Source organism: Choloepus didactylus, chromosome 4, assembly GCF_015220235.1.
Source record: "Choloepus didactylus isolate mChoDid1 chromosome 4, mChoDid1.pri, whole genome shotgun sequence".
Lineage (NCBI taxonomy): Eukaryota > Metazoa > Chordata > Mammalia > Pilosa > Megalonychidae > Choloepus > Choloepus didactylus.
The window spans coordinates 61091217-61107129 of record NC_051310.1 but is presented as its reverse complement, the minus strand read 5'-3'; the positions used below and the strand labels follow the sequence as shown (position 1 = coordinate 61107129).

Below are 15913 nucleotides of genomic sequence, written 5' to 3'. Positions count from 1 at the left end.
ACTTAGTACTTCATGTTAATGATCCTAGACTTATTTTAAGAATGAGATTCCTTGTATCTCTACGATAGCTGTTTTTTCTTTTTCTTATGTCTTTGCTCCAACTGTTGTCCCTCTAACTTCCAGCTTCCTCTTCTCTTCATCTAGATAAGTTTTCCAGTTTTTTCTAAACCCCAAAGAGTCTTCCTGTATTGTCCACTTTCATAGTTCCCTATTTATTTCCTTTCCAGAATTGATCACAAACTATAATTATTTTCTTATGTTTATTTACCATCTCACCCATCAAGATGTAGCTTCATACAAGTAGGGCCCTTGTCTGTCTTACTCACTATTGTTTTCTAGCTCCTAGACAGTCTTTGGTACGTAGTATGTGTTAAACAAATATTTGAATGTATTAACCCCTTCTAGAATTTCTGTCTTCCTCTGGCTGAATTAGGAAGTTAGGATTATATTTGAGGGTGCTTTCATGATCGGCCCTTGTCTTCTCCATTATGCAAATGGCCTGATCAGACAGAGAAACCACAGATATTCCTCAACTGTGTTTGCCAGAAGACCCTGGTCAGACACTTTCCTAAATTTATGGTAATAATCTGTCCTGTGACGTTTTTAAAGGGAAAACAGTATTTTTTTTCCCTCAGGAAATTTTAAATAGAAATCTATACATCTTTTTCTGAATTTATAGTTTTTCTTCATTACTAGAAAATGAAGGGGACCTTAGAAAATCAGAGATTTTTTTCCTGAATTTGATTCATGCTTTCTCTCCAAAGGGTAAGAAATTTGAGATTTTGCCAGATGGCCTGCCCTCAGCCAGGAAGCTCATCTACTACACAGGGTGCCCCATGCGCTCCAGACACCTCCTGCAACTCCTGAGCAACAGCCACCGTCTCTACATGAATCTGCAGCCTGTCCTGCGCCACATCCGGAAGCTGGAGGAAAACGAAGGTGTCATAGGGTCTCGGGGCAGGGGAAGCAAGTGGTGCTTTTGCCACCAGTGGCCCCTTACTTTACAGCTGAGCTTTAGGCTCCTACAGAGTAGAATTTGGGGCCTGGGCCTCTACATTCAGAGCAGTGTTTCTATTTGCATCTTAGCACTTCCCCAGAAAGCAAGAAATGGGCTTGAAGCCCACCTACTATAGCACCTATTCCAAACACCTGAGGTTTACCAATTTAGTTACCTCTAGAGTACAGTCTCTTTAAAGTTTCTCCACATTTGGCTTGAAAATCCTTGCAAAAAATCACAACACAACAGTGTAGATGAAGGATATTGTTTTACCTGAAAGGTATACACACTGACCTTCCTTGGTGCTGTTATCCACAACCAGGCTGGAATTCTTTCACTGTGATTTTTCCATAGGCTAGGAGACAGTAAAGGTGGTCAGAAGTGTCCACCCTCTCTGATTGACAGCTGTGAGGCTCCCAAGCCTGACCCAGCAAGAATGACAAACAAAGGAGAGGAGAGTTTTCATTTGAGGATTGAGTCAGGCCATCCTATGGGGACTTTGCTCGGACACAAAGAGAGTAGGGCAACCAAAAAAATGCCCCGTCATTTGGGGCCCCAGAGTCCTGGGCCCGGAAGAGAGTGGCAAGTCATGGAGGAGAAAAGGAGGGCTTGGATAGGATCTCCTCTAACAATCAGACTTTGCCAACTTTCCAATATCAACTTAATGGTCAGCCCTTGGGTTGTGACTTGCCCTAAATTCCAATTCCAAAAAATGCTATGTAGTATGTTTGTTTATTTTTTAATGCCTTCAATTTGTTTTTCAAATTCATTTTGTAGTGATTCTTGTGATAATTAGATTAGATTAGATTTGGGATATTTGCATAATGCAGATTCATATATTAGGTCCATGTCTGAAACAAGTTTTGGCCTCTCGGACCTCACCTTTAATGCAGAGACAAGACAAATATCCATCTGGTATTAAACAAACAAAAAACCTTTTAGAAATTTGTGCATCTGATTTCTTTCAAAAGCTGTCTCTCAATCTAAATGAGCTATTTGGAGATTCTATTGTAATTTAAGTAGCAATAAGAACATGAATCATTTTCCACTGTCTCCTACCAAACTGTATCTGTCTAATGAGAAAATTGGTATAAAAATGTCAGGTGTATTGGCTTCTGCTGCTGCCCGACTGTCGGTTCTTCCCCACAATGACTCATCATTAATGACAAATATATCTCTCAGTGCTGATACGAATATTAAGAGTAATTCAGACAGGGACAGAAGCACCAAGGAAACCTAGGAGAAGAGGTGACTCATTGAGGTGCAGAGCCCATCAGTGGCCAGACCTGTCTCATTCCTAAATGTCCAGTTTGGCACCTTGAGTAGTTTGTGTATTCCATCAGCTCTCTGCCACCAGCATTTTACTAAATGGTCATTATTTTTGGATGACCATAAGGGAAGCCCTTTAGAGCCTGAAGGAATTAGTGACTCTCCCCTATAAGTTCTAAGGCAAAATCACAAAGGATTTTGAATTCTTAAGAGGGCAAGACTTTGTCCATTGCCACATATAGTGCCAAATGTATTTGGGGACTTAGATGAGTTTGGGAATGAAAGAATGGTAAAGATATACATAGGATCTTTTATTTCGATGACTGTAGATAGATTTGGCGGGGAAGGGCATTAGCCTTTTTTTTTTTTTCCTTTGGAGAAAGCACAGTTTCTTCTACTTAAAGGCACTTCCAGGATGAAGAATGCCTGAAACCAAGTTTCTCTGGGCCCACCTTGGCCTGTGGGCATTTTTCTTGCCCACATTAATTGTTCTATCATTTTGACAAGAGAAGCTCCTTTCCCGGCATTAGTTTGACCAAAAAAAGGAAAACATAAAAAGAGTCAGTATTTTTCTTAATTACATTTCACTTGGAGTCACTTTATCTGAAACACTAGTTTAGCAATTTATAGTAGAAAATAACAAGAATTCTTCCATGGGATTTAGAAAAGAAGGGGGAAAAATGCCTTGTGTCATTAAACAATTTTTTTTAAACCCAGCTTTATTCAATAGCTAGCACTTATTCTTAAGTCAAGTGTCAAGAGGCCATATACTGCATTATATTCCAAAATAATTTATGAAAAACTCTGTGATCCCTGGACTTTTACAGTAGAGGTAATGAAAAGAACACAGATACAGTGATAATCTAGGCTGTTGACACCTGTGATTACCAGAGGAGCAAGAGGTTGCAATTTGTATTTCTTGAAGTTCGAAACTATTTAAACATTTCCCTCAGTTTGTAACTGAGTGCTGTGAAGGTTCTTAAATGTTTGTAAAGGGTCTAAATGATACGGCACTGTGAAGGGAACAGTAACCAGCCAAGTGGAACACTAAGACTGTGCTGACATGGTTGTCAGGAAATATGATTTACAAGAGACTAGTGTAGAAAACAGACAGGCAAGCATTTGTCTTCTAGTGAGTATAAGTAAGTATAATTGGTTCTGAACGTATCAGGGAGTTGGGAGTGGAAGGGCTACTTGTAAAGAAGTAGAAAAGTTTTTAAAATTTATTAGGTCCACAGTTCCCAATTGCCTTAGAACTCTTAATAACCTATAGAACTTTATTTTGCTTTTTTCTCTTCTCTGTCTTTCCACCTTCTAAGGACCACTTGGCTATTACTATAAAACTTTAGTGAATAGAATGGTATGAGAATTTTACAAACCCTTTTAGCTCTCCACCTTCATCTCTACCCCTATTACTTCAGGAAACAGGAAGTATTAGAACCGAGTCTACTCCCTAAGAGATGGGTTGTGAATGGTTGAGCTTTTGCAGTGATGTGTGTGCATTGGGCTCTACTTTCTGTGTGGCTAGGCACACTCACCTTTGTGTTTCAGCCCCTGTCCCTTCAAAATGGCATGAGTGGGTTGGAGCCCAGAAAATGTACACATAGTCTTCTCATAGCACTTTTTGCATTTTGCATCCTGGAAAACAATCTTTTCTGTTGATCACTCCCACTCCAGGGAGCCTATGATGATCTGGATTCAGACATCAGGAGTGCAAGTATTTTCACTTAACTAAGAAACAAGACAATTAAATCCATTAACAGGCCCCTGAGAACCCAGTTAGTCTACTAGTTGGCAGTTTCTGAAATAACAACTTAATATTCCCCAGATGCACCCACCATTTTTATTGTTCTAATGTGTTATTTCTCTTAAGTATTAAAAATGCAAAGAAGCTAAATGTTTCTTTGTTTTAATTTCTGACCTGAAACACAAAAATATGATTTATTATATTAATAAATATAGTTAATTGTGCACCTGCATCTTAGTTATAACTTTGTGCCTTAATGTAATGATTAGCTTAGCATTTGATAAAAGGAGTTTTTCCAGTATTGTGTTTTGACTGCCTTAAAGAACAGCACTGACATGTTAAATCAAAGAACAATTTTACCAACCAGATAAATTATCAAACTAGTAGTGATTACTCTGTTTTCTTAAATAGATGATAAAGCCTCACTAACTTCACCCTAAATAAAGGAAAAGCAGCCTTCATTAATGAAAATCTAAAATTTAGAATTCTTTGAAAGAAATTCTCAGAAGAATAGTTTTATCTTAAATTGTATTCAACAGCTAAAGCTAACAATGGATCACTATTAATGAATAAATAAAATGAATGTTAATTAGCATAATTATCTTTGTCAAATGGTCTATAACAGTGCTTCTGAAATTATTTGTGGAAAAGGACCAGTTTGTGTTTTTTTTTTTTATTTCTAATCTGCTTTGGACAGATACTTTTGCAAAATAAACAATCACTTTTACAAAATACAAAATTACTCCTAAAGTTTCTAAATACTTATTCTCAATTAATGAACTTATTTCTCAGTGGGCCAGTAATAAATGGTTTGCAGACTAGAGTGGTAGTGGTACTGTTCTGTAGTGTTTGAAGCTTCAAAAATCTTTTAAGTTGTTAAATATTCCCATCAAATATGTTGTGCTGCTTTTTATTCACTTCATAGTCTTCTCAAGTGTAGCTCCTATCCAAATTATCACCACCCCAGTACTAGATCCTGAGTGTGAAATTGTACTTGTTCGTGGCCAAATGACTCATTTAAGCAGCCAACTGTTCTTCTGTCTTGGTTGAAAATATTGATGAGCTGTTTTCCTGACCACGCAGAGAAGAAGCAGTACCGGGAATCTTACATCAGCGACAACCTGGACCTTGACATGGACCAGCTGGAAAAGCGGTCACGAGCCAGTGGGAGCAGTGCAGGCAGCATGAAGCACAAGCGCCTGTCTCGTCACTCCACTGCCAGCCACAGCAGTTCCCACACTTCAGGCATTGAGGCAGACACCAAGCCCCGGGACGCAGGACCAGAGGACAGCTACTCAGGCAGCGCCATCCATCGCAAGCTGAAAACCTGCAGCTCCATGACCAGCCATGGCAGCTCCCACACCTCAGGGGTAGAGAGCGGTGGCAAAGACCGCCTAGAGGAGGACTCGCAGGATGATGGTAACCCATCCCTGAGGTCCTCTGAGCTGACAGTGCCATTCTCTCATTGGCTCTCTTCTTTTTTTCTCTACCAATTTTTTCAAATACTGGTTCTGTAGAGTTGGTATCTGGGGCGCAACTGAGAAGTAGGACTAGAGAAGAGGCGTCTTGCCATCTTGCCCAATTATTTGGTTGAGTTGCTTATATTTGGCTGTGAACAAAGCATCCCTCTAGTTATGATCCTTTGCAACCTCAGGGTTGTGTGATTGTGGATTCTAAGCCCTGGGGGTTTATACGAAGTGAAGTAGAGGTTAATCCTGCGGTTTGTGAATCTAAATTTGTGATTACCAGATTAAATAAGGCAGTGGTTAGGACAGCGGTGTGGAGTACATTGACAGTGACAGAAACATCTTGAACTTATGCTCAAAAATGAATGAATGAATGAATGCATAAGATTGTAAAGATTCGCACCTAGGGTATTTGGTTAATTAAGTGCCTACCATGTGACCTGATGAACTAAGGGGTAGTATAAAAGAAATATAGCACCTGGCTGCTGGGAACTTACTACGTTCTAAGTGCTAAGGAGATGAGACAATATCTCCAGCTTATATCTCTCAAACAGCCTGTGTGTGTGTGTGTCTCTTTTATATAATTTTTCTTTCTCAAATAAGTGCAATAGCTTTCAGGTTTGGGGAAAAAGACAATGACATATATTCAGTTACTATAGAATTCATATGGATCTCAAATTAAGTCACTAAATGCCTTGAGAGTAGGCAGCTATGAGAAATGGGTAGCTTAGTGGACTAATCAGTCTGCCTGTTGCAACAATTTATGCTTTGGCATTAGACAAATTGGCCAATCAGTCTGAGTTTGCTGTTTGTCGTAGCAACTTGGTAGTACAGCCTGTCTTCTTTCTTAAAGAATAAGGAATAATTGATAAATCATAGGTTTTAGATGACATGTAGCTAACACAGCAATCCCGTGAAAAAGAGGACATCTAATTGGGAATTGTCCTTAGAGTTTCCTATTGAAGAGGCTTAGTAGCAAAATTATTTTCAGATATGACTAATTACATGGCGTTCCTCAAAGTGTAGGTGTGGATTATGGTGGCCATTTTCCCTCATGTCATTAAATGTCTTTTCCTTCTTCTGTGTCAGAAATAGAGATGTTGGTTGATGATCCCAGAGACCTGGAGCAGATGAATGAAGAGTCCCTGGAAGTCAGCCCAGACATGTGCATCTATATCACAGAGGACATGCTTATGTCACGGAAGATGAATGGACACTCTGGTGAGCTCTTGTGGGAAGTTTTTCTCATTAGGTATTGGCTTATCCTGGACTGAGAAGCAGGTGCCCCAGAAAATAGAATGGTTGGGGTGGGGAGTCTGTATCAGAGACAAGATGGGAATAAGAACCTTTCCATGTTAGTGTAGTAAGCTGCAGAATCAAGTGCCTTCTGTGGAAGAAAAGGAAAGGGAACAGGGAGAAGCACCCAGGAATGGCAATTAGCATCTTCTACTGCATGCTTTGGACAAAAGGTAGTTATATAATAGGGCTTTCTTCTTTTGCTGTTTTAAATTAGGTAATCAGACCATCACAATACATCTTGAAGGGGCTTGGTCAAAGACCCTTTAGACCAGCCTCCTTTTCACATATGAGAAAAACTGTAGATTAAGAGAGGACAGATACTGCATAGCTAGAAACAGAAGTCAGGTCTCCAGGATTATGTTTTGTCCACCCCACCCCACCCCACCCCCACTCTACTGTATTGGGTTAGGAATTGAGAGGAAAAGGTGTCAAAATAGAAATGACGTACAAAGAGCCCCAAACTCCATATTTGATGAATTCTTCTAGAAAACATGGATTCATTGTAAACTTATTACAGCTTCTTAATGTGAAATGGTTTAGGCATTGTTTTGAAGCCTCAATCACCTCTAACTGCTTTTGCCACATGTCATAAATTAGTCTCTGTTTAGAGAAATCTGCTTCAGGAACCAGCACTGTTGAAATGACCTAGGTGCTTATTGTTCTGCCACGTAGAGTTTTGATTGGGTCAAAGATCCAATTGCATCTGGAGTTAACTGCTGGTTCCCTGTCAGACACACAGCCCCTGGATTCTTAGGAGCCTCTCCCTGTGCCAGCTGCTGGGAATCAGAGACGAGCGAGTCCTACCCAGTCCCTGTCATCTTAGCACTTACTCTGCAAGAGCAAGAGGCACCTTTTATTTCATAATTCCATTTGCTAACCTAGCAGAATCATGGCCTCCAGGCACTCTATTGGGAATAGACCTGCCAGAGTTTATAGGGGATTGCTCTACCCCACCAACACAGACTTGTCAGCCTATTTGCTCTCAACCTGCTGAGACTCATTATACCAAACGATGCCGTCTTTTGTCCTTGTGCTTTATTATACTGAACTTTCTCCTTACAAATACATTTCAATATATATTAAATTCACAATTATATGAACATTATAGGTATATAGATGTCTCTATATGTGTTTATGGACAGAAAATGGTCTAAAACAGTATACACCAAAGTGCTTGTGGGAAGGAGGATATGAAGGAAGCAGACTTTTACTTTGACTTACATATTTCTATGCTCAATGTTTTATCATCAGAATTGTTAATTTTGTCATTTTAAATAAAAATGAAATTTAAATAAATAGGATGGCCACTTTAAAATATTTATAAACAAAATATTTACTGAAATGTTAATTATAATAGCCAAAAAAAATAAATAATCCAAATGTTCGACGAGTGGTTGAATTATACTCTATCCATTCAAGGGAATATTATTCAGCCATTAAGTAGATTTTCAAAGAATATTTAATAACATTAAATATTTAATAAAATAGGTGAAAAAAACAGTGCAAACTGTATAAACAGTATGATCTCAAATAATAAAATGATGTCTGTATGTATCTGAAAAAAGAAAGAAATACATAAAAATATTAATAGTCTTTCTCTGGGTGATAAAATTATAGATGATTTTATTTTTGTCCTTGCATCTTCGTGGTTTTCCACATTCTCTACAATTTGAGCATTTAAACATTGTTTTTAAAACAAAGCATTGAGCTAAGATTGAGTAGTGATGAAGTATGCCACTGTGTCCTTCATTCTTTTTGTTTGACAGGGCTTGTTTCAGTGTTCTAAGCACAAGCCTTGATATTAACTTTTTTAATGGTGTGTCTGAGTTTTGGAGCAGATTACTTATGGACATGTTAGCCATGGGCACATTTACCAGGAGTCCAAAAGGAACCATACTGACTGCCAACCAATGGACAAGTCCATGTATTTCTATGAGGTTCTGTTGAAAACATTAATGTTTTTTAGAAATTAAGGTTCTAAAAACTAAAGCAGTTTTTTACCAAATCCCCCCCACCCCCAAACAAGAAAATCCTGAGTTTTTAAACTGCATGCATGGAAGCCAGGAATGTCTTCGTATTTTAGTTTCCATTGAACTAATTATGGAGCACTTAATGTATGCAAGGTATGTGCCAGACACTGAATCATTCATTATGAAATGTTACTAAAGAATTAAGGTATAAAACACAAAAAGTCATTTAGGTAGATTACTAGCAGTGAGCTGAATAAAAATCACATTAGTTATGGTTCTTTTTTTCTATGGTGGGAATGTACTTTTCTTAAGAAACCATTCAGCCTCATGTATCTGGGGCTTGACCTATTCATTTCACCTGTTTGCAAGAAATTTTTCAGTGGTGTTCACTTACATGTCCAGCTCTTGTTGGTGATTTTACCTTCTGAAACATTTTTTTCTGGGTACTTCACTCAGTCATATAGAGAAATGTCAATGTCAAGCCTGGATTTCTGTTTTCCGAAAAATTGACCGATTCCCCCTGAACGCTAGCATGATTAAGGGCTCTTTTGGTACCAAAGAGCCAGAATATTCACTCTGACCTTTCATTTTGATCTCTTATTAGTGGGATTTGCTGCAGCAGTTATGTGCCCTAGTGTTCTGTCAGAGCAAAGGAAAGCTCCTGTGAATTGAGTGTGTTCATAAGCAGGCCCTGGACTTAGCACTTTTCGTGCATCACTCTTTAATCGTATTCAAATCTCTATGGAATAGGTACTTTCATTAGCCCCATTTTATAGAGGAGACTGAGACACAGGGAGGTTAAGTAACTGGCTAGGACATCCAGCTAATTACTTGTCTGGGCCAGGTTCCAACCCAGGTCTGTCTGCTCCAGAGCTCAGAGCCCCTACACTTAACCACCATATGTCTAAGTGGAATCATATCTAGAAGACTGAGGTACTGTTCAGCAGGAGTTAAATTCAAAGTAAGCGTTATGTGGAAAATGGTGGGGAAGAAGGATTTATGGTATGTAGTAAAGAGACTTCTGTACATCTACAGTCTTTGTTTTTAATCACTAACTTCATCATAAATAGCTTAGTTAGAAATTTATTTTAGAAAATTCAGACTCCAAACTCCTTCCTATGCTCTAACCCCACACTTAACCCATTCCCCTCTATTTACTGTAAGATGAGAGATAATGTGTTCTGTCCTGATTATCTACCACCAAAGAGCACAATGAGATTTTTCAGTAATAGTTAGTATTTGGTCTTTCATTCTTGGTAGTAGTAGTTGTCAGATTATGGGAATATTTTTCTGTCATTGTTATTTTATTGTTTTTGTTCTACTCTTGTTATCTTATTGTTATTTTCTGGTTGTTGGTTTTTTTTTCCTTTATTTACTTTAGGGTTGATTGTGAAAGAAATTGGATCTTCCACCTCCAGCTCCTCAGAAACAGTGGTCAAACTTCGTGGCCAAAGTACTGATTCTCTTCCACAGGTATTAAAAAATTTGAAAATTTTAAATAGGAACTGAAGTTTATATTTATATTAAAGAACAAAAACTTAATACCCTATGGAAATGATTCATACCAGATACATTTTAGTTTTATTCTGAAATTATTTCTATTATATTTGCTAGTTCCAAGTATCATTGAGTTGATATTTACTTGGATAAATTATGTACTTTGTTTCATACTTTATATAGTTGAGAAGCCTCTGGTCTTCAGGCTTCAGATCAACTCTGTGTGTGTGTGTGTGTTTGTTGATTGACCTCAGCAATCTGGGAAAATAGGTGTCTTATGGCAGAAAAGTTTACATGCTCTGGTTATTCTGTTCAGACTGAATTTTCAACATATGCTAAGCTAGAGCATTTGGTAACCTGTGATCACTAGGTAAACTATCAAAATGTCAAAAAGATAGATAAAATAGTCTGAAACTCATGATTTCTGCATGTGAGTATAATCTACAGCTTATGTTCACCTCTGTTTTCTGAGCATTCTGTTACTCCTTATGTGCTTCTCTTTCTCGGACTCTGCATCTTTTTTGTCATCCCTGTCTATCTGGCCATGCGTGTTTCTCTCTTTTTTGCTTTTTTTCTCTTGCGTTCTGGCTTTTTCTTTGCCCCCTATGTTTTCCCCTCTTTCTTCCCTTTTTTCTCTTTTGTTCTTTATTTCTCCACTTAAGTAACCAGAATGTGAATAAAAATTTAAGTTTTTTCTGAAAACTCTGAGTCATTTTTAAAGCAGTGTGCATAGCGTGATGATTAAGTGTAAGAGCTCTAGAATCACATTGCCTGAGTTTGCATCCTGGCTCTGCCCCTCGTTTTTACTCTTATTGTACATAAGTGTTTGTGGGGCACAGCTAAGCATCAGATTCCACACCTACAAAATGGGAAGAGTATTTGCCTGCCCTGTAGATTTGCAGTGAGGACCAAATGAATTCTATGTGTGAAATCCTGTTGGAGCCTGGGAAGACTGCCAAGTGCAAGGGATCGTCATACACGGGGCGGGGGGAGGGGGGAGCTCAGGTTTAAGGCTTTCTAGAAATCTCTTGATGTCAGAATTGACATTTAGCTCAAATTTTGTTCTCTTCCTGACACTTTTGCATCTAGCAAAAGTGATATTCTAACAAGGTTGTCCTTCCCGGTGCTTGGCAGCAAAAGATAGGAATATAATGCCTAGTTTCCTTAAATAACCCATTGAGTATCTACCATTCATGTACTTGTTTGAACCGTGTTTTAACCTATTTATATTTTCAGCCAATACCACCTCTTGGGATAATGAGTTCCTGCTGTGTAAAGCATGTAGCAGAACACGGTCTCTTTCAGTGTTCAGGGCTACCTCCTAGCCCTGGTGCTTGCCTCACAACCTTTTCAACACCAGAAACACTTTGTATTATTGTTCTACCCAAAATTTATGGCTTTTTACAAAAAATAATTCCTCAAACTGTTTCTTGAATGATAATTTTTTTTTACCATTTCTTATTACAACATTAACAGACTTCAACATGAGAGTGTTGTCTTACTAAATTGTCATTAATTCTAGTGAAAAAAAACACAAACAATATCTTAACCTATACAGCTTTATTTTAAGATAATTCCTTCATTTCTGAACTGCTAGAGATGGTTGGATTCCTGTTACATTTACTTCTCTGCCTTGGATTAATCATCTGTAAAATGAAGAGAATAATAGCACCTGCCTCCTAAGACTGTCAGGAAGATTAAATGAGTTAATACATGTTGAACCTATAGATCAGGGCCTGGCACCTAGTAAGTATCAATAATGTTAGCTGCTATTATTAGTGATGGTGGTGTTGATATTTTTCCCCACAGGGCCTCAGGAGCCCAGAGACAACAAATTGGGAATGACTTTCTAACATAAGAATTTTTTTTGATTTTTGCAGCCCTTCTCATTTGCAGCAATATTTGAAACAAATATTGCTAATCTTTTGCTTTGTCTATGCTCTTAAAGTTATTTCAACCTTCCCTTATTTTATAGACTATATGTCGAAAACCAAAGACCTCCACTGATCGACACAGCTTGAGCCTTGATGACGTCAGACTTTACCAGAAAGACTTCTTGCGCCTCGCAGGTCTGTGTCAGGACACTGCTCAGAGTTACACTTTTGGATGTGGCCATGAACTAGATGAGGAAGGCCTCTACTGCAACAGCTGCTTAGCTCAGCAATGCATCAATATCCAAGATGCTTTCCCAGTCAAAAGAACCAGCAAGTACTTCTCTCTGGATCTCACACATGATGAAGTTCCAGAGTTTGTTGTATAAGGTCCATCTGGGTGCATCCGTACAGGCAGCCTGCTGTTTGCTAAAGGCCGTGAAAGCCATGGGTTCTTTTTTTAACTGTTACTTGTGCCATATTTTCTTCATCCCAAACATAGCTCTTTCTTTATAATATTTGCAATGGAAATAAAAGCCTTGGGACAATTGCACTTTAAGTATTACACAGAGGCAAAAGAACTGCAGAGAACGAACAGCAAGACGAGTGCCAAGGAAGTTCACTGGTCCTTTGGAATGAAATAGGCTTTACTGGTTATCAAGCCTTCAGAATATTGGGCCATTGTGTATGTTTATTCATTTGTGTATTTTTTCAGTTCAGTTACACATAATGTCACATTGTTTATCATGTGAAAGACGTTAGGCTTATTTGTTTGCTTATAATTTTTCTTTACTACTCCCTCATGAAATGCTCATGGTTTGAGGGAGGAGAGGAAATTTCTCTCTTCTTTTAAAAGAGAGACTATTGCCTAGTATATAGCCATTGCTGCCTCACTGAGGCTGCCCCAAAGTGAACATTAACGAAGTGGTCAAAATCGTGTGGTTCTAGCAAGCCAAAGATATGTACTTTCAAGAAGCGCGAGCCCAGAGTCGAGAAGACGTGAATTCAGCAATAACCAAAAGTCTATGCCCGCTGTGATGCCTTGTGACTCCTGCAAGCTGGGTCAGTGCCATGTGCCACTCTTTGCTCCTCCAGAAAGCTCTAGGACTCAGCTGAGTTTCTTATCCAAGAAACAGATCGAATGTGTTCTTAACATAGAGCATTCTATGGAGTTTACAAAACTGGTTTCTGTTAAAACTATGGTGATGTCTTAGAAAATGTGCTTAGTGGTGGTGTTGGAGTTCTTTTTTTGTTTGTTTTTTAATTATCAGTAACAAATTATGGTGATACTGGTTTCTGGTCAACGAAAGTACTCAAACTATATGCATATGTTATACATATATAAATACATGGGATTGTGTTTATATGTGTTTAGAGCTTACTAAGTCACTTCATTTTGGCTTCCATGACTGTTTTGTGTTCATGGTCTCCCTTGTTTAATATTTAGGATGCATCATTGAATGTATCATAAATATTCATACCTACAGACTATCAGTTGCTATACGTAAAGTTAAGAATGACTGTTTTCTCAGGTGTTTTTGCTGTGATTCTCAACCCTGGTTGCATAATAGAATTATTGGGGAACTTTTGAAAAATTACAATGCCTGGGTCCCACTCCAGACTAATTAAATCAGTCTCTGGTAGTAGAACCCAGATAGAATTGACTTTTCTCTTTTAAAGTTCTGAAATGATCTAATATACAACAGGATTGGAAACCACTGATCCAAAGGGTACCTTTTCATTAATTTTTAAGTAAAAGTATACAGACAATGTTAGTGTACCAGAAAGGGCCATTTTTAAGACAGTTAACTGCCATGCTGCTGTGATGATACATAATGACACCAAGTCAGGAGAGTGAACTTTATTAGCCTTTTGATGTACAGTAAAAATGTTGCTTGTGCTTCAGGAGAGAACTTCATAGCACAATGTCTTTCTATGAGATATTTTTAATGATTTAGTATTTTACATTTGTTTACCATATTTTGATACACCGTTTTTTCTATCTTCCAGGTTTTATTGAAAAAAAAAGCTATATATTATTTTCTAAAGAAGCAGTCATATTTTTATACAAAATTATGTTTTCAGGGAACAAAGAAATAGATTTAGGGCACAGCCGAACATAGCAGTGTTACCCATGGATGGGAGTCAGTATTATAAAACAAATGTTGACCACCAAACGTGCTCCCCCATGCTGGCCCTCCGTGCCCATGAGCAGACCTGACGTGGTCAGTGTGTGTACAGCATATCCTTATCAGATTAGTTAACCTGAAACTTTGAAAGAAAAAAAAGTTCTATAGAATTCTGTAGTCGTGGAATTATTTTGCTTCCATCAGATGCTTTAAAAGAACCAAAGTTCCAGAATCAGAAAGTAAGAAAGCATTTCAGTCTCTATATGAAAGGATCATCTAATGACTATTTTACTTGTAAGTCATTAAATAATCCATTCTTCCTTACAGATGCAATTACTGGTAAAGTTTGAACTCCGAAGGGCCCAGGTTATAATGTGGTGCATTACCTTAGCACTTAGTATTTCTTGCAAACGTAAGGGGAAAACATATTTAATTTTAAACAGCTTGTGCTTTATTCTTTATTTTTCTCTCTACTTCAGCCAGAATCAGTTCTTCAGGGTTTCGCCAGCACTGTTGGTAGTTTTGCACATGCTCTTTCTAATTGGATTTATGAGTAGTCCTGTGGGTTTTCAAAATGAAACATGCTAGGAAACATCTTTGCTTTTTGATCCACTATTTGCAGCAGAATTATATATATGTATATGAAAATCCATTTTGAGTAATCTACCTTTTTGTATTTGGAAATTGTTTTAAAAAATAAAAAAGGAAAAGAAAAGTATAAAGCCGTTATTTATTCTGCATTTGTTACATAACCATTGCTAGTCAGTATACCAGTTGGGTATATATTGCTTCTATACATTTACATTTGTATTTGCAACAGTGAGCTTTATATCCTCATAAATTGTAAATAATCCTTTCTGTGAAAGGATCATCATATCAGGATGGTACCAAAAGTGTGTAAAAATCTGCATTATTTTGTAATTATTTCTTATAGGCAGTTCATGGTAAGAATAGCAGTCAATAAAGTTACTTTTTATTTGCCTTTTACAGTGCCTTTTTTATTATTAGAGTTCTCAATTAAACAAGAAGCATTAAAGAGTGAATATGTTTTCTTCATGTTCTTCTTTCTTATAATGAAGCCCATTAAAGGGCAAACCAGAAGATCCATTGTGATAGAAATCTGAGCAAAACTGCATTGGTGGTGATGATGGTATAGCAGACATGGTTTCATGTGTATTAGAACTACAGGTGTTAACTCATCTCTTATCCCAATAAAGTAATGGATACTATTATTTTCATGTTAGAGATGAAGGAAGCAAGGATCTCAGAGGTTGAGTCAGAAAGGATGCTGTGGTCAGCCCAGCATTCACTTCTGAATTGTGGGGCTGAAAGGACTCTACTTTTTAAAATATAATATTTGTCTTTTCCTTATTAAGATAACTGCTTCATTGTAACTTTTTTTTCGTCCCCTGGTAACCCATATTCTAGATTATGACTCTGTTGGCTTATTTCAAATCAGTGAGATCATACAATATTTGTCATTTTGTATCTGGCATATTTCACTCAACATGTCCTCAGAGTTCATCCATGTTGTCACATGTATCAGGAATCCTTTCCTTTTTACAGCTGAATAATTTTCCATTGTATGTATATACCACATTTTATTTATCCATTCCTCAGTTTATGGACACTTTGTGTTGCTTCTATCTTTTGGCAATTGTGAATAAC

General features: G+C 37.7%; 1 protein-coding gene across 3 annotated transcripts in view; it reads left to right on the top strand.

The window, feature by feature from the left end:
- The window catches only part of FRMD6 (FERM domain containing 6), an 88418-nt gene extending 73203 nt beyond the window's left edge, over window positions 1-15215 (top strand). For 2 of the 3 annotated variants that reach the window (XM_037832723.1, XM_037832721.1), the window contains exons 10-14: window positions 765-939; window positions 5097-5432; window positions 6569-6700; window positions 10130-10221; window positions 12221-12505. In XM_037832723.1, coding sequence (XP_037688651.1) covers window positions 765-939; window positions 5097-5432; window positions 6569-6700; window positions 10130-10221; window positions 12221-12505 — 1020 coding nt within the window. Of the gene's footprint in view, window positions 1-764; window positions 940-5096; window positions 5433-6568; window positions 6701-10129; window positions 10222-12220 lie in introns of all 3 variants that reach the window. The other variant, XM_037832722.1, reaches the window with a different exon arrangement.
- Window positions 15216-15913: the final 698 nt, after the last annotated feature.